This window comes from Sinocyclocheilus grahami, unplaced genomic scaffold (genome assembly GCF_001515645.1).
Source record: "Sinocyclocheilus grahami isolate Dianchi unplaced genomic scaffold, SAMN03320097.WGS_v1.1 scaffold851.1, whole genome shotgun sequence".
NCBI lineage: Eukaryota > Metazoa > Chordata > Actinopteri > Cypriniformes > Cyprinidae > Sinocyclocheilus > Sinocyclocheilus grahami.
The window spans coordinates 103596-123262 of record NW_015506030.1 but is presented as its reverse complement, the minus strand read 5'-3'; the positions used below and the strand labels follow the sequence as shown (position 1 = coordinate 123262).

General features: G+C 36.5%; 1 protein-coding gene across 1 annotated transcript; it reads left to right on the top strand.

The window, feature by feature from the left end:
* The first annotated feature begins 10039 nt into the window (after positions 1-10039).
* Positions 10040-18098, top strand: LOC107562953 (multidrug and toxin extrusion protein 1-like). The gene is made up of 17 exons (XM_016247713.1): positions 10040-10180; positions 10637-10738; positions 10857-10925; positions 11848-11996; positions 12136-12178; positions 12296-12340; positions 12421-12518; positions 12606-12703; positions 13429-13542; positions 14693-14760; positions 14866-14974; positions 15084-15159; positions 15332-15401; positions 16092-16224; positions 16335-16429; positions 16532-16630; positions 17814-18098. The coding sequence occupies exons 1-17, from the start codon at positions 10040-10042 to the stop codon at positions 18096-18098; spliced, it is 1794 nt and encodes a 597-aa protein (XP_016103199.1).
* The last annotated feature ends 1569 nt before the right edge of the window (positions 18099-19667 follow it).

The window sequence follows — 19667 nt, the reverse complement described above, 5'->3', positions numbered from 1 at the left end:
TTAAGGTTTATGCTAAAAACAAGAAAAAAAATTTTTTTCAGTGAGAAAATAAACTTCAAGATTCTCTAAAAACATAATTATCTTGCTTCTCAAGAAAACGTATCTTGTTTTAAAGATGTTTATATATTTTACTGGATAACAAAACAAGAATATTAATTTAACTATTATATGGTGTGGTGGTTAAAGGTCAGGGCTGACCATCAGAATGTTGCAGCTTCCAACTCTGCAAGTGAGTGAGTCACGAGCTATCAGACTATCTCTAGGTTGACCAACAGTGTGTGCTGAATGGCTACCTGTTTAATGTTTAGAACAGGGGTCTCCAAATTCAGTCCTGGAGGGCCGGTGTCCCTCAGAGTTTAGCTCCAACTTGCCTCAACACAGCTGCCTGGAAGTCTATAGTATGCCTAGTCTCAGCCTCAGACTTCACGCCCACGGACCATTGGCTAAAGTCTGATGCATATGGCACACAAAAGTGGAAACACTTCAGGAGTTTCGAAGTCATCATCGGATTGGTTGAATTATACAGGATTTCAGTGGTTTGAGTCTTACCTCTCAGATAGGTCCTTCAAGGTATCTTGGAGAGGTGAGGTGTCCAAGTCGCAACATCTAGCTACTGGGGTGCCTCAGGGCTCAGTACTTGGACCACTTCTCTTCTCTGTCTACATGGCATCACTAGGTTCTGTCATTCAGAAACATGGCTTTTCATATCACTGCTATGCTGATGACACTCAACTCTACGTCTCATTCCATCCTGATGATCCGACGATAGCTGCTCGCATCTCAGCATGTCTAACAGACATTTCTTGTTGGATGACGGACCATCACCTTCAACTCAACCTGGCTAAGACAGAACTGCTTGTGGTTTCAACAAACCCATCACTTTATCAGAATTTCACCATCCAGTTAGGCTCATCAACCATAACTCCTTCAAAAACAGCTAGAAACCTTGGAGTTGTGAATTTCTCAGACCACATTGCTAAAACTGCCCGGTCCTGCAGATTTGCTTTATACAACATTAGGAAGATCAGGTCCTTTCTTTCAGAACATGCAACACAATTCCTTGTTCAAGCTCTTGTTCTGTCCAGGCTAGACTATTGCAATGCTCTCTTGGCAGGTCTTCCGGCCACTTCTGTCAAACCTCTACAATTAATCCAAAATGCCGCTACAAGATTAATCTTTAATGAGCCAAAAAGAACACATGTCACACCTCTGTTCATCAATTTACACTGGCTACCAGTAGCTGCTCGCATTAAATTCAAGGCATTAATGTTTGCCTACAAAACCACCACAGGCTCTGCACCCATTTACCTAAATTCATTACTTCAGAGTTATGTGCCCTCTAGAAGCTTACGTTCTGCTAGTGAACGGCGTATTATTGTGCCATCTAAAAAAGGCACAAAATCACTTTCACAGACTTTTTCACTAACTGTTCCCTCCTGGTGGAATGACCTGCCCAAATCAATCCGAGCAGCCGAGTCCTTACCTACGTGTACTGCGTTAGGCTAACCGAGACTTGTCATTTGCACTTATATATTGTTGCTCTTTTGTTAGTTTAGGCTGCTTTTATTGTCCTCATTTGTAAGTCGCTTTGGATAAAAGCGTCTGCTAAATGACTAAATGTAAATGTAAATTTCCGGGAGACGTGTGTGTCGCGTTCTTTAATGTTCTGCCTGGAAACAAAGATGCCGTGACGCCAAACCCCCTCATGAAGGAAAGCTGTCGTGTTTACAGCTGAGACAATGAATGCTTTTCAGGATCAACTAAACGCTGGATTTTCAAAAGTATGTAAAAAATGTAAAGTTTGCGGCATAGATTCTTTAAAATACATCCGAGAATTTTACACACCGGTCTGTTATTGTGGCGACGTTTCGACGCCCCGAAACGTGACGATGAACGGAACGAACGAACAAACGAACGGATTGGTTGTTTGACATGGCCTAGGCCAATGAAAGCAGCCATGGATTCCAGACTTCAGCCGTCAGTCTGAAGGCCTGACTACGCGAGACTATAGTATGCCTAGTAAGACCTTGATTAGCTGGTTCGAGTGTGTTTAATTAGGATTGGAGCTAAACTCTGCAGGACAACGGCCCTCTAGGACCGAGTTTGTAGACCCCTGTTTTAGAATGAATAAATCATTTTGACTAGAACCAAAAAAAGAGCAATATTTATTCATGTTAGGGGTGTCCAAACTACGGCTCGCGGGCCAAATGCGGCCCGTGGACGAATTTTAAGCGACCCGCAGCTGTCTTAAAGGGGTCCTATTATGCTCTTTTACTAGGTCTTGATTTTGATTTGGGGGTGTACTAGAACATGCTCTCATGCTTGGTGGTTCGAAAAAACACATTATTTTTCACATAATTTACATTATTAAAGTACCTTTGTCCCCAGCCTGGCACAAACGGCTCGATTAGTTCCGGGTTTGATGAAGGCCTGCCTTCCGAAAAACAAAATGTGTTGTGATTGGTTAGCTGTCCCAGTGCGTTGTGATTGGCAAACAGCTTAGACGGTGTTTCAGTACTGCCACGCCCCTTGCTCTGTCTTTCAACAAAAGCTTTTTGGCGAAGCAGGCACTGTACTCCCTCATGTTGTGGAAGCATGTTGTGGAAGCAAATTGGGGTTATAATGCTCAGGAACAGAGTTAAAAATAAATTGCAACCCCTGTTTCCTGACATCATCCGCTTTCGGAAGAAAAAAAAACAGCGTTTCTTAAGGTGATTGCACACCGGATGAGAAGTGCAACACAATGCAATGTTGCATCGCGCCACGTCTTTAAAATTCGAACACATTATCTTCTATGAGTGTACTCACACCAGTGACGGCGTTCGTTTAATCTAATAATCATCTGTTTTAATGCACAGGGTAATTTGATTAGCTGTGCTGATAATATACAATTTTGTTCTATAAATGTCTTACCTTTTAAAAGTTCATCACAGTGGTCTCTCCTGCTGCATCTCTACGGCGCTGATAGTATAAGCGCTAACTTCCGGGAACTATTGAGCGGCTCCACGATCCGCCATTGCTGTAAAAAACTGGTCCATTGGAGTGAACGGAGTTGTCACAACTCTCTCTCTACACAGTTCTGGCTCTGCCTAAAGACAGCGCAGAGCGAGTTTAGAACAAATGCGTTTACTCGCTGACTGATCTCGATCACGAGACCACTAAACAGCGCTGTGAGAAGCGTTTGAGTTTGGAGCAGAGGTTTCCATACAAACCACAGATGTCAAAGGCAGATGAAACAGCGCTGACATTCTCAACAACACTAACGCGGAAAATAGGAGAAACATTGTGCGACAACAATGCAGTAAGAATACTTCTTAATCCACAAATCACCAACATTTTGATTTACTGTAGTAACAGTAACTGTGGTATTGTATTGTGGCAGAAATGTTGCATATTTATACAGAATCTTCTTATATTATTAATGTAGACATATAGCCCAATTTAATGTAATGTAAGGGAGTTATGAAATATAAGTTAGTCCAAATTACAGACATTTTTTATATTTAGCAGTTATTCTATGTTATAATTATTAAAGCTTTAAAAACAAAATATTTACAGATTTTTGTCCTCAACAAAACACAAGCTACTGCTACGGTCAACTCAACATCATACATACATACATAATATATATATACAGGGCCGTCCTTAGCTGGCATGGGGCCCAGTGCGACCGCACCAGTTGCACCCCCCTAAGGACGGCCCTGTATATATATATATATATATATATATATATATATATATATAGGTAGGTAGAATCATCCGACCCCCCAGTGTTTCCACATCGTCGAATCTGGCCCCTTTTAGGAAAAGTTTGGACACCCTTGTGTTAGTGTAAAGTTATAGATCCCCAAGGTTTTGAACAAACAAGATAGTGTCTGATAATGACAGTCCTCCCTATCTCTAGCAAACATATTTTGCAACTTCCCTTCCTAAATAAATGTTGACAATGTTGTTAAATGAGGCATTTTAATGTGCACAGACACACGTTCTAATACTTAGACCAAGATGGAAATGGCACTTTATTCTGCTGTATGATAACTCGCAGCTCTATTTTTGAAATCATTTATGGTGCCTTGTCCTCTATATCACAGTTACAAATGTGCTTCTTTTCAAGATAGCTCAACTCTGTGGTTTGTTACCTGCCAGCAGTTCCAGTGAGTCATAAAAAATAGCACAATTTTCCTCTTGCCAGCACAGTCACATAATTTACATGATATAGCTTGAAATATGACACACACCCCAAGCGCTGTACAAATAAACTTGAATTGAATTGAATTGAATTGAACATTAGTCAAAATCACAATTTCAACTTTTAATTTCATAATTATGACTTCTGTGACCAAAGCGTAATTTTCGTGGGGGGATTAGGCTTCCATATGAAACAGACCATATTGTGTCTAAACTAAGTTATTCAGACACCATTTATCCCATATAGGGTCACAAGAAAATCATAATCATGCTGTGATATTATTATTATTGTTATAACAACTACACTTATTTTAGTTTGACACTGCTTTGAATCCATACAAGGGCCTACAACTACTGTATCAGTTTTACAGTCATGTATTTTCTGGATTTTGTATTTCAGTGGATCTGCTGCTGCCAATACCATATCTCAGGTCTATATTTGTGTTTTCCTCTATTTATATATTCGTGAAGATCTTTTTTATTTATTTTTTATAAATTGATGCATTTGTTTAGCACAGACACATTAAATGGACCAAAAGTGACAGTAAAGACATTTTTTTTTTATATTTCTGTTTTAAATAAATTCTGTTCTTTTGAACTTTCTAATTATCAAAGAATCATAACTGCATAATTGTTTTCAGCACTGATAATAATAAGAAATGTTTCTTGAGAATCAAATCAGTATATTAGAATGATTTCTGAAGGCTCGTGTGACACTGAAGACAAACAAGATAGTGTCTGATAATGACAGTCCTCCCTATCTCTAGCAAACATATTTTGCAACTTCCCTTCCTAAATAAATGTTGACAATGTTGTTAAATGAGGCATTTTAATGTGCACAGACACACGTTCTAATACTCAGACCAAGATGGAAATGGCACTGCGCAGCAGATTTATTCTGCTGTATGATAACTCACAGCTCTATTTTTGAAATCATTTATGGCTTCTTTTCAAGATAGCTCAACTCTATGTGGTTTGTTACCTGCCAGCAGTTCCAGTGAGTCATAAAAAATAGCACAATTTTCCTCTTGCCAGCACAGTCACATAATTTACATGATATAACTTGAAATATCTTCAACCAGCAGAGTTTCCCATTCTCTCTCTTTTCACACAGGCTGTTTTTGCATCAGCTGCAAATAGCCTATCTCCAGAACCAGGTATGCAATCCCCCCCCCCCCCCCCCCCCCTCAGATTAACACGTATAATATCGTTCAAAAGTTTTGGGGGAAGATTTTGACTTGATACATTACCAGATAAATAAAGTATATGAAATTTATTAGAGAACTCATACATTATGAACAGATTAACACATATACTATCGTTCAAAAGTTTTGGGGGAAGATCTTTTTTATTTATTTTTTATAAATTGATGCATTTGTTTAGCACAGACACATTAAATGGACCAAAAGTGACAGTAAAGACATTTTTTAAATATTTCTGTTTTAAATAAATTCTGTTCTTTTGAACTTTCTAATGATCAAAGAATCATAACTGCATAATTGTTTTCAGCATTGATAATAATAAGAAATGTTTCTTGAGAATCAAATCAACATATTAGAATGATTTCTGAAGGCTCATGTGACACTGAAGACTGGAGTAATGGCTGCTGTACTGTAAAATCAGCGTTACCATCACAGGAATAAATTAAATTTTATAAAAATGTATTAATATATACATTGAATGACATAAAATGACCCCAAACCTTTGAACATTTATGTATTTTCCATGCCAGTTTCCATTAGGGATTCAAGGTGCGGCGTGTGTACGTGTGGGTAATGCACTTGGAGCTGGAGATACGACCGGAGCGATTCGCACCAGCAAGGTGTCCCTCGTCTGCACAGGTTTACAAACAGTCATATTCCTTTGAGGCAGATTCATCTTTCACTGTTTGTGTCTGACATGTCCTTTTTCTTTTCCTTTATCATTTGGATGCAGCTGCCTTGGCAATTTTGCAAGGTCTTGTGCTTGCATCGACAAAAATTGTGATTGGTTTTATTTTGTAGGCATATTGTGCTGCTCGTCTCCAAACTCTTGAATGTCTATTGTGTGCTTCAGTTCTTTGATGGTCTTGTTGTGAGTACTTTACATTGCTATTACTTTTTTTTCAGAAGAATTGCCTAGTGATTTATTTTTATGCATGGTTTTAGATGGCTGTCTTTTCCAAATGCGCTCTTTTTTTCTTCTTCTTAAAATCATTACTTTTGTTTTAAAGTTAAAAAAGTATAACGATTTTACAAAGTTGTAATTAAAACAAGATTAAAAGAAAATATTATTTCAGTCTTTCTACCTAAAAATGTAATGTTTAATTCATTGTGTTACATGCCATGTGTTTGCATTTGTGAGATTTGCTAGCTAAAATTGATTTAAAGGAAATTCTACAGTATTTTTTTTGTAATAAATATATACAGTAAACAAAACATATAATGGATAATGATTTATAAAACAAGGAGTTTGATAAAACAATGTCTAATTAGCTTTTTAAAACTGTTTGTTAACATTAGCTTGCACTACAGTAGCTTACAGTTGTTTCCTTTCAGAAATGTGTGATTTCAAATAAAATCAAGCTTTTAATTAATTTCTGTTGTCATCAATTATATGACATGATGTATGGCACATCCATAACATTTCAGGCAGTGGAAAGGGCTGGAAAGAGTAAAATCTCTGCAGTGTCAACTCCGCATAGTCTCACAGAGAGGTACGTCTGTTGACTTATACTGTGACAAAAATTTCTGAAAACTGAGCTTGATGTCTTGTCTGCTCTCAGAATGGGGATGAGTACATGACCATGAACTTGAATGATCAGGACAAGGAGTCACACGTGGAGGAAAAGCCCACAGTTCTGCTCTCTAGCACCCCTCAGGAGGGGTCTGACCACCCTCGCTGCTCTTCTCATCCTAGCTGTAGGGATAGCCATCCATCTCACGGACTCAAACTTTACTACACCTTCATCTCTAATCCATTCAACTTCAATCTCAATATGAAAACAAGAGGCTAGAGCTGTAGCTGTTCATACATATATGCCAGGTATTTTATGTTTTGCCATTTTCTAGAAAGTTATATTTTCCAAAACACATTTTTTAATTGCTAAAGCATTACACACACACACACACACACACACACACATATATATATATATAAATCTTTGAGGTTTAAAACAAGAAACAAAAAAGCTAATATATTTAGTTTTAAGAATATTTAGTTTTAACAAGATAAAACACTGATTAAGAAAATTATATTTGAAAATATTTTATATGAAAACCTGCAGATTTCTTTGTGTTGTTCTGTTTTTTTGAAATCGTAGATTTTATTTGCAGCGATTACTGATGTTTTGGACTCTCATGTTTGACTGAGATTGTTCGGGAACAACATTGATAGCATAATCCATTACATTTTTTACCTTTTCCCCAAGGATTCATAGGGCAGAAAGTCATTTTTATGGTCACCTTGAATGAAACAGTCCCATCTGCTGACCATGTTCTGCAGTAATGAGAAAGGAAAATGCAACAATCCTTAGAAAAAATGTAGGGATTTGTACCCTCTTCCTATTTTACTCACGTCCTCTGACACATTAAGCCTTACATGCTAGAATTTCTGATTATTAAAAAAAGAAACAAAATACAATTGCAGAGTTTTCAGTCATGAGCAGTCTTTAAATCATATTATATATAATCGGGCATTCCTGATTTGATTTGTTTTGATTTTAAATAAAAAAAGGTAAATGAAAATGATAAAACAGATGTTCCAGTATTCATCCTTAGCACACATCCTTAATATTTTAAACGTAACTAAAAAAGAAATAAAAGGAGACAGGTTGGTGTATGCACAATATTTATTTGGCAAATGATAGAAAAAATTTAAATAAAGCTACTTTGAAATGTGTTACTCATCACACATTTGCAATATTAAAATTCAGTCCAGCTTTGTAGAAACTCAGAGCAGCTGTTACAACATAATTTTGCTTTTTCGCTCTTCTTTTTTTCCCCTTATTCTTTTTCTTGAAATTTTGCCAGATCTTTCAGCTTTGTGAACCTCACACTGGTTCAAAGGTTGGTGTGAGGCACTGAGGAGGAAGGGAAGACATGTTAATGTTTGCTTCTCTCCTTAAAAAAAGTATTCCTTTGTATGAAATCACATCTACTGTATATAATGATCCAACACATCATGAGTCTGATGTACAACAGATAGTAGTCAGTCGTGAAATTGTTTCCAGGAACCTGATTGATGATTCACTGATTTGTTTGTAAATGTTCATGACTGTGAGATGCACTGTATGAAGAAACAACCCAAAATAGATCTCCAATTACAGGGACATTACCGGCAAAAGACAATTGAAAGCAAGTTGTAATGATAAACAGATCTTGGCTTTTGAAATGTTAAAGTCATATTTGTGGCTCTAGCTTGAGAATGGAAAGAGCAGCTGGATTTCACATGGGTTCATGGAGGGGGATGTGAAAAAGAGGAAAAGAGAGATAACTTAAATGTGAATGGCATGCACAAGGCAAAACAAAAATATTTGTCATTGTAATCTGAAGGACATTGAAAGTGAAAAGGCCAAAGGTCGTGCAGTATCAAAAACCTGAGAATTTGATTATTTAGTAGCATAAGGTTTTAGTATACATAAATATAGACGCTTTTACACATATACAATTGTTTTATGTTAAAGACATCTCTTTTGCTCACCAATGTTGCATTTATTTGATCAAAAATACAGTAAAAACAGTAATATTGTGAAAAATGATTACAGTTTAAAGTTACTGTTTTCTCTTTTAATATATTTTATAATGTAATTTATTCCTGTGATGGCAAAAGTGAATTCAGCAGTCAGTACTCTTCAGTCTTCAGTGTCACATGATCCCTCTGAAATCATTCAATATACTGATTTGGTGCTCAATAAACATTTCTTATCATTATCAATGTTGATTGCTTAATATGCTTCATTTTGCTCAGTGTGCACTGCTTGATAATTTTGCAGAAGCTGTGATACATTTTTTCAGGATTCTTTGATGAAAAGAAAGTTCAAAAGATCAGCATTTATTTGAAATATATATTTTTGTAACAATGTAAAAGTCTTTACTATCACCTTTAACCAATTGAATGCATCCAATGGCTGAATAAAAGTAAAAATGTATTTTTTTAACTTAATTATGTAATAATTTTAATAGTAATTTTTAGTATTTTTTACTCGAGATGTACAGTACTTTCATAAAAAATATTTTAATGTTTGATGCTGAAAAGTTTATACTTTTTTGAGAATGCTGTGTAGTTTTCATATACTTCAGAGTACACTACACTAGTAAATGTTCCACCAAGCTGTGATACAATAAGTCAATAAGTTATATAAGTAACAATAAGTAATATGTAAAGCTTTTTTCAAAGTTGTTGTGGTGGAGCTAGAGCCAAGGTTGTAACTTGGGCATGGGTTACATAGAGCTGGAGGTCTTCTGCTTTTACATAATTACTGCAAATACACTGTAAATATATTTTAAAAAAACTATAAATATTTAATTCAGTACTGGCAATACTGCCTGTATTAAATTGTGCTTATTACTTTTATATGTTGTAAGCACAGTTGTTAATCAACTTGTAATTGGATTTTTTAAAAGGGTTGATTGATCTTGTGAAACAATCTATCGTCACAAAATGCAACTCTTTTCCAGGACTGCAAACATCCTCCTCCCATCCTGTGGATTAAATCAAAGCTTCACATTGTCTTCACCTCAGTTAATCTGTAAGCCTTCAAAGGTGCTAAATGTGGAATTGAAGAATGAACAGCTGTAGAAGGGCCCCTTACATTCTATGAAGCAAAACCAGGCCTCTTACAGTGTCTTCAAGGATTACAACTGAGAAGATCATGGATGTCTCGAGTCCCAGAACTGAAGCCCTGTCGATGGAGCCCAGTGCCAAGCTGTTTTGCTGTGGTTTCGTGAGGCGCTGCATCCCTCTGGTGTATAGAGAAGAGCTATACCACATCCTGCGCGTGACTGGACCCCTGGTGAGGAGTCTGTCACATACACATCATGAAAATGTGCTATGCTTGTTCTGTATGAATAGTAGAGGGCTGGCAGAGAAATGCAGCTGTTTACACAGAAATGATCCATTACTTAATAGACCATGAGCTGTTGGGAACAGTTTGTATTATGTCTTCATGCATGTCCATTTGAATTCAAATGAATCCTAAATGAGTTGATTCCTGATTGTTAAATGCAGCCATAATAATGTATGATATGTCTTGCATTTTTTATAAAATAAATACTGTATAAAAATATACCTGTCATAAATAGCTTGGAAATCACATTAACTAATTTCCAAAATAGGTCAATTAAAGAAATTGGTTACAAACAAAATTCTCTCATGAATCTTAATAGAAGTGCTTTGTTTTTCATCCATGTGAGCCCAGTACTTTCATCTTCATTTTGTGCTAAATATTTATTTGTTTTTTTATTCTTAGCTTGTGTGCCGGTTCCTGAATTTCCTCCTTTTCTTTGTGGTGACAATGTTCTGTGGCCGCCTGGGGAACACTGTGTTAGCAGGCTACGCCATGGCCTCAGCTGTAAGTCTGTTTGATTCAAAACTTCTGCCGCCCAATATGTTTTAAGTACCACATTATTAAGATGTGCAATATAGTTGTAGAGCATTAAGCAATACAAAATGTTATATTTGTTTTTCAGACAATAAATGTAACAGCTGCAGCCACGGGGTTGGGACTTGCTTTGGCATGCGACACTTTGGTATCACAGGTGTGTTTTATATACAAATAGCACTCCAACTGCCTAATAAAACAATAAACTAAAAGCCTGAAATGAAAAAAAAAATTTTAACAATGAAAGGCCTATCGTGAATCACACAACAATTTTTGACAGTAATGAAAATGAGGCTGTTGTACAGTGCGTTTAATGGATTGTACTGTTGTTTAACAACATACTGATTGTTCATCTGATAAAATGTCTTTCCGAAAAAAATCTTTCAGTTGACAAAAACTCTATAAAACAGTTTTGAAAGTTGTGAAAATTATCTATCAGTTTTATATAGTGCTTGCCGTTAGTTTATCCCTCACAGCCTCATTCTCATCTGTGTGAAATTCCAATATGGCATCTAACCTTACTGAGGTCTATAAATAACTTGTCTTTTTTGTGTTAAAATACTTCAAAAGCATTAGAGTACAAATTATTCTTATTTGTTATATGCAAGCATATTGTGTGACATCTTGCATCCGATATAAATGAAATGCTTTATGACAATATGCCAAGAAATTGACATAAATAGCATTAACAGGTTTTATGTGTTATTTCCATTATAGATCGGTTAAAGTAATTGGTAAAAACAAGATTCTGTTATGACATTTATAGTCATAAGACATTTTTAGGTTGATTCCCTCCAAAACCTTCACATGCATCAGAGTGAAAAAGCTTTCACCGGAGCAAAGGTAAAAAAGCTAAAAGGAACATTTTTGTATCTTATTTATCCCATAATGGTATATAATAGTACCTTAAAGGCAGATATTAGTACTTTTAAAGTGCTTATTTACTTACATTAGTACCCAAAGTGTACATGTTAGTACCTTTCGAAAAGTACTGTCCCAGTGATGGTTTTGAACCTTGCTTTCTGAGAGTGTATAGTAAAGTAACTAATAGCTTATGCAGTCTTGCATCTTGCTCTCAGACATTCGGGAGTAAGAACCTTCTCCGTGTAGGTGTCATCCTGCAGAGAGGCATCCTAATTCTGACGCTCTTCAGTTTGCCTTGCTGGGCTTTGCTTGTGAACACCCAGCCTCTACTTCTCTATCTGGGGCAGGACCCTGAAGTGGCCAGGTGACGGTCACACTCTTTAACACACACTCATGAAACATATTTATTTGGATTGATATTGGCTGTTGAATGCTTAAACTGAACATTGAAGCACTAGAGTCCACATCAATCGGTGGTGACTGACTGACACTTTCTCTCTCAGGATTGCACAGCTCTATGTGGTTGCATTTTTGCCAGCAATTCCGGTAAAGTCCACTAATGGATGATTATGGATTGCATTTCCAGCCCAGATGAACTCAAATCAAATAATTCTTTGTATACGTTGCTGTTCATCCTCATCCTGTCACGTGTCTATATCATAGGCCATGTTTCTGTATCAGCTGCAACTGTCATATCTTCAGAACCAGGTAGATAAAATCATCTTTTAAGTAAAAGATGCATTCCGTACTTGTATGTTGATGTAGTAATTCACATGAACTCTCTGTAGGGAGTGATCAAGCCTCAGATGTATGCATCTGCAGTTGCCAATGTTGCCAATGTGATAGTGAACTACTTTCTGCTGTACTGGTGGGATTCTGGAGTCTAGTGAGTAGGCTATGTTGTATATGTTTTCCATATTTTTTTCACATGTGTTTGGTTGTCAATATTTTAGCATTTTTCTGTTCATTTTAGTGGGTCTGCTGCTGCAAACACCTTTGCTCAGGTTTTTAATTGTTTTGCCCTGTTTTGTTTCATTCGCTGGCAGAGGCTCTATGAGAAAACTTGGGGAGGTGAGTTTCTATCAGTGTTGGGGAAGTTACTCTGAAACTAGTTTCTCAGGTTCCTTGACTACCTATATTTTAAACTACCTAGTCAAGCTACTCTTTGTTACTTTAGTCTTTTTCTGGAACAAAATAATGTTTTGAATGCAGTTTAGGGGGAACCGATTCACTACAATAATTTGGACTATGACAGACAGCATCATTTGGAAAGACTCGATTCACTAAATTGAATCAGACTTTTCACTGCTTAATGTGCTCCGTGTAGGAGTCGATTCACTGGAATAATTCTGATTTCTTGCGTATATATTCTTAGACATATGGCAGAGAAAACCGTTAGGATGAGCCCATTAACTAAATTGACTCAGACTTTCCAAGACAATTAAATTGAAAATGAATCACACAAATGCTTCTCACTAAAATTAGCGTTTGTTCATTCAGCTTGCTCGACGCGGATTATCAACGCCACTGCTACATGCTGAAAAATGAGCTTGTTATTGGACAACCTACACCATTTAAAAAATCTAACCTTTTGTACAGCTGAAAGGTTACTATACCGTCATTTGCTACATTGGCTTATTTGCTTCTGAATGCAGGTCCCTGTGACGGTTGGTTGGGTCGTGAAGGTCCAAAACACACTGAGACTTGATTCAAACTTGCAGTTTCTTTTCATAGAGCTTGGTGAAGAGTAGTTGCTCTGTGGCTCATTTCTTACTGTTTTCCTTTTGCTCCAAAAGGGTGGTCTTCGGAAGCCTTGCAGGATTGGGGGTCCTACATGAAGCTGGCCATTCCCAGCACACTGATGACCTGTTTTGAATGGTGGATCTATGAAGTTGGAGTCTACCTGGCAGGTAAAATACATAGTTATCATCATGGCCGTGTTATCCAATGGGCATTATGGGTAATGTATGGTGCCAGGGCTCCTTGCGCACTTGGGGCCCAAACGAGAGGAAGAAAAATGTTCGCAGTGTGCTTAAAAACGAAGTATTTTAACTAAGTGCAAATAGCCCACCTTGTTGGCAGAGGCTATTTACACTAGTTCCACCCACCAATGTCTGGTTGACATAGACAACATTACTAAAGATGCAAGTTATGCCACAAGCTCAGTATCGTAGGGCATTAAGCACATGGCTCTATGTTTTGACACGATCGACCAGAATTCTAATCCTTTTGCCGAACTCATTCTTCCCTTTTTTCCCATCACATATCAGATCGGAAAGACATTTGTTTTCAATAAAAATTAAGGACATATAAAACAAATGGAAATATTTCACTAGAAGAGGAGAGTAGGAGAAAATAGGGGGAAAGGAGGAGAGAGACAGACAAAGAGAGGCAGCCCCTAAACATTAACAGGTGTGTGTGTATGTGTGTTTGTATGTGAATTATGGAAGAATCTGATACATAGAACTGGATTGGTATAGGCTAGGCAGTATGTGCTTGCATATGCCAGTGAGTTCTTGATATTGTTGCTGCTGGTCCAGGAAAGCATTGTTGCAATCATGTGGTGTACATCCTGTATGATGGAGGATGTGTACAGGTCTTAATCAGTGTAAATCCTGTATGATGGAGAATATCTGCAGGTGTTGATATTGTCTTTCAGGATGTGATCATAGACTGTAACCTGTCAGTGTAAATCCTGTATAAGCTAGAGGTATTTCGAAAAGTAGTATCATATCATTCAAAACCTTGATTGTGTGGGGTGGGGGGCCCCTACAAGACATTGTGCCCAGGGGCCTCTGAAAAAAACAATAAAATGACAAAAACACACAACAAAATGACTAAATATTAAAATGAAAACGGAAGATATTAAAATAAAAACATTCAAAATATTAATAAAAACTATTATAGTATCTCAATAATGCTAAAATAACACTGGCACATTCACAGTACAGAAAATAAATATGTTTATGTTTGCATACTTAACCAGGTTTTGTTTTTACTATTGTTTTTTTCTTCTTAATTGAATCATTCCCTCATGAATGACTCTCTTCTTCCCATCAGGAATGCTGAGTGAGGTGGACCTGGCTGCTCAACACGTGGTTTTAATGCTGGCGTACATCAACTGCAAGGTGTGTTTGGATGATCTGAGAATATTCATCATATTATCATAAAAAAGTTACTTTATCCTTTTCATGATGCTGCTGTTTTTGTTCACCTCCTTTCATATATTTCAGATCCCATTAGGAATGCAAGGTGCAGTGTGTGTTCGTGTGGGAAACGCACTCGGCGCTGGGGAAACAGCTGCTGCCATCCTCACCAGCAAGGTGTCTCTCATCAGTGCAGGTAATAAAAACATTTGATATCAGTCATTCCCAAGCTTGACATAACACTTAGACAGTCATATGCAGCACCAATTGATGTCATGTATAAACACGTTCATTTTGTTCCCCAGCTGTTATAGCAATCTTTCAAGGTTTTATCCTGGGCTCGACAAAAACAGTCATTGGCTACATATTCACTTCCGATGAGTAAGCCACTTATCTTATTATTTCAAGCACATAAAACAAAATGTTTGTTGGCATAAGTATACTTAACAAATCTGTAAACACTCCAGTCTTCACATTAAGAATTAAGATATAATAGAAACAATGTCAACAACAGCTGCTCAATTTTCCACTTTGTGATGTTTGTCATATTAAGGGCTATAGCGGAACTTGTGTCTCAGCTACTGAACATCTACTGCCCTCTTCAGTTCTTTAACGGAATATTGGTGAGTTTTACACAACTTTTATTTCTCACATTTAAGATATTTACCAGTGACAGTATATAGGGGGAGGAGATTTGTGAAATTGTAATGCTCAGTATAGGACTGTAGGAATGGAAGTCCTGCGTTTAGTTAAAAGAGCCAGTCTCCAGAAACATTTTAGCATGGTTTGAGCTAAAGAAGCCCAATTTATGATGACTTTGTTGCAGTATTATTTTAGTATCAACAATAAACTATAGTTTATATACTCTATTATAATAAATGATAGTTTTTATACATTTTTTAATTTGATTTTATATTTTATATTATTTCATATATTTTATATTTATTTTATTATTTAAATATATACATTATATTTTAAATTATTTTATATATTTTAAATGAGAATTTATTTATATTTTTAACTTTTTTGTTTAATTTTAGTTTTCTTGTTAAATTTTCTGTAATTTTGTTGTTTTTGTCGCAATGTTTTTTTTTTATTTCTGTATATTTTTATACATTTTGTATTCATTAATTTTAGTTATTTTAGTTATTTTAGTACTTCAAGTTAAACTAAACAAAAATGTCTGAAATAACTGAAATACAATTTATATAATGTATACATGTGACTGTGTGTAATTATTAAAATGAATATTCATTTTAATATTCACACAAGTATTTTTAATGGGCTCTATTACAGTTTTTTCTCTCTTTCAGAGTGTTGGCATGGGCATTCTGCTTGGCACAGGGCAGCAGAAGATAGCCGCTATTGCTAACCTCTTTGGCTACTACTGCATTGGCCTCCCAACGAGCATTGTTCTAATGTTCACGGCCAAGTTACAAGTTGCTGGTTTGTCTAAATGCATCATATTGACACTTAACACATTTACTGGTGTTCGATTACATAAATAATCTGGGAACCTTTTGATATATACAATTATTTATTGTCCACTCTTTCAGGCTTTTGGCTGGGCCTCCTCATTGCAGTCTTTTTGCTAGCAATTGTTTTCATCGTGGCTATTTTCAAATTAAACTGGAAGAAAATGACAGAAGAGGTAGGCATATCATGTCTATTAATACGACACATTTTTTCTAATTATATTGCTCATGATCATATGATGAATTGATGACTAAAAGTGGTTCTTTATCTCTGAAAGGCAATTGAGCGTACAGGAAAGAGTACAAATGGAGCAGCAAATGGAGCAATGACCCTGAACCATCGCAACAGCTTCTACCAGGTGGTCCTGAATGCAGAGGTATTTTTCTGTCTTAGTCGTTTTCATTTTAAATAATCAACAAGAACTACAGTACAAGTTTAATGCATTCATTTACTAAACCTAATTGCAAAAATAACATGCTAAAAAATGAATGCATTCAATGATGTCTGCTGATTTGTACATTCATACATACACTTTTAAAGGGATGGTTCACTGAAAAGAAAAATTGTCATTTTCTCATTCTCATGTTGTTCCTATGACAACAAACTATGACTTAATCTCTTCTGTGAAATGCAAATGACGATATTATGAAGAATGTTTAAACTGTTTTGTCCATATAATGAAAGTCATTGGGTTTAAAAACATAATTGGACCTCATTTACTTTGATTGTGTTGACAGAAAACACACACACACACACACACACACAGAAACATTATATCTTCTTTTGTGTTCAGCAAAACAAAGTCATACAGGTCCATATATAAGTCATACACATGAACTATCCTTTTAAGATGCTCTCTTGAAGAAGTGGTGCCCATGGCAGAGTAAAAACTCTAATAGTATAATGGTATTGAGCGTACAGGAAAGAGTACAAATGGAGCAGCAAATGGAGCAATGACCCTGAACCATCGCAACAGCTTCTACCAGGTGGTCCTGAATGCAGAGGTATTTTTCTGTCTTAGTCGTTTTCATTTTAAATAATCAACAAGAACTACAGTACAAGTTTAATGCATTCATTTACTAAACCTAATTGCAAAAATAACATGCTAAAAAATGAATGCATTCAATGATGTCTGCTGATTTGTACATTCATACATACACTTTAAAAGGGATGGTTCACTGAAAAGAAAAATTGTCATTTTCTCATTCTCATGTTGTTCCTATGATAACAAACTATGACTTAATCTCTTCTGTGAAATGCAAATGACGATATTATGAAGAATGTTTAAACTGTTTTGTCCATATAATGAAAGTCATTGGGTTTAAAAACATAATTGGACCTCATTTACTTTGATTGTGTTGACAGAAAACACACACACACACACACACACACAGAAACATTATATCTTCTTTTGTGTTCAGCAAAACAAAGTCATACAGGTCCATATATAAGTCATACACATGAACTATCCTTTTAAGATGCTCTCTTGAAGAAGTGGTGCCCATGGCAGAGTAAAAACTCTAATAGTATAATGGTTGAATTGTCTCTTACTGTTTTAGAATGGGAATGGATATGTAGTTGTGGGCTCTCACGATCAGGATGAGGGGCTTAACCATACTGTGGTACACGAGGGGCCAAACGTGACTCACATGGATGAAAAGCCTGCAGTTCTGCTCTCTACTGCTCAGCTGATCCTCAGGAGGGGTCTGACCACCCTCGCTGCTCTTCTCATCCTAGCTGTAGGGATAGCCATCCATCTCACTGTGCCTTTACCTGACGTATCTTATGGTGCTGGTGCAAATTTTACTTCAGACTCAAACTTTACCACAGCCACTCCCATCTAGTCAGTGAGTATCGTTTGAAACCTGGACCTCAGATAGATTCACTGTGAACATTTTCTATCTCTATGCTGTGCAAATGAAAAGTAATAAAGAAATTGTATTGAATTAGAAATATAGATGCATTTTCACATTGGTCTCAGGCTGTATATTGTGACCTAGACAGATGATCACATTTTTATTCTGTGTGCACTTGCACTGTCCACAGCATTAGACCGAGTAGTAATAAAATCGACCAGCTTAGTAGCAAAAAGGTCTCTTCCCCAGTGACACAGTCATATAATCTCTTCAGTTGACATTTCTAGTCAGGCGGCTGCTGGAGAAATACTGCCAAAAAGATATTCAACCGGACCACTGTCATATATTGAGAAATCTGTATTATTAAACATGGTGGAATGGTGGAAACTTGAGGGGCTGTTCACACAGAAAGCGTTTTTACACTTAAAATGCGAGTTGCAGGGCAGCGGAATGGAAAAAAACAAGGTCGCTGCCTTTTTATAACATTGTGTAATGCGCAAGATGCTGCGAAAGGCACAAGAAGGGGCTGTTCCCACATAACGCATTTTTGCATTCCACTGTGATGCTATTCAACGGTTTTCTATGTAAAAAGTGCGATAGACAACAATGTTTCAACATGCCTTTCTAAAAATGTGGCCATTAACTTGAGTGCCACATTTTCAGAAGACAGTGTCTTGCATGAGATGCCGCAAAAGACATGAGATGCAAGCACAACGGTCAAACACGTTGACATAGGAAAAACAAAGAAAACACAGTGCAGTAGAATACAAAAACGCATTCTGTGTGAACAGCCCTTTACACTGCCTTGGGTCTCACGTTTTTAAACACAAAAACATTATGTGAAAACGGTCCCACATTGGAAGCATGCTGATCCATATGAACTGTTGGAAGTAGTACAATCATGTGGCATATTGTACGTCAATTGCCGTTGCGCCAAATCTAGTGTAGAGAGAATCATTGATTATATTGTTTTCTATTTGCTTTTGTCGTGTCATGTGGTTTGCGTCTGGTGTATACATAGTGCAACCTTTTGTGAGATTGCTCACAATTGAGCTTTTAAAGGTTACAGTAAATGTTAACTGGTAACTATAGAACCATCAAGTGACACAATGTGGTATCTCCATCTGGTTAAGGTCTCAGTCAATGAATGAATGCAAAATGAAGTGTTTTTTTTCATTGACATATGACTAATATATTTGGTTGGTTTTTGATATTTTTTTGTATTGTAAATCATTTTTAGTTTTAAATTTAAGTGGTTTTATACATAAACAGTATGCACCAATAATATATTGCTGAATTTTTAACCTGCGTTTTAAGCCTATAAGACTTCATAAGACTAATACATAAATATATTCACATACATGCTGTTATGTCTATCCAGAGCTCTGCTGTCATATTGTCAAGTCAAGTCAAGTTTATTTGTACAGCGCTTTTCACGATACAAATCATTGCAAAGCAACTTTACAGCAAATTAAGTTTCTACAATATTTAGTGGTAGCTTATCAGTGGTGACTGTCAGTTAATGTACTGTAAGGGAAACAGGTCAATTTAGCTCAA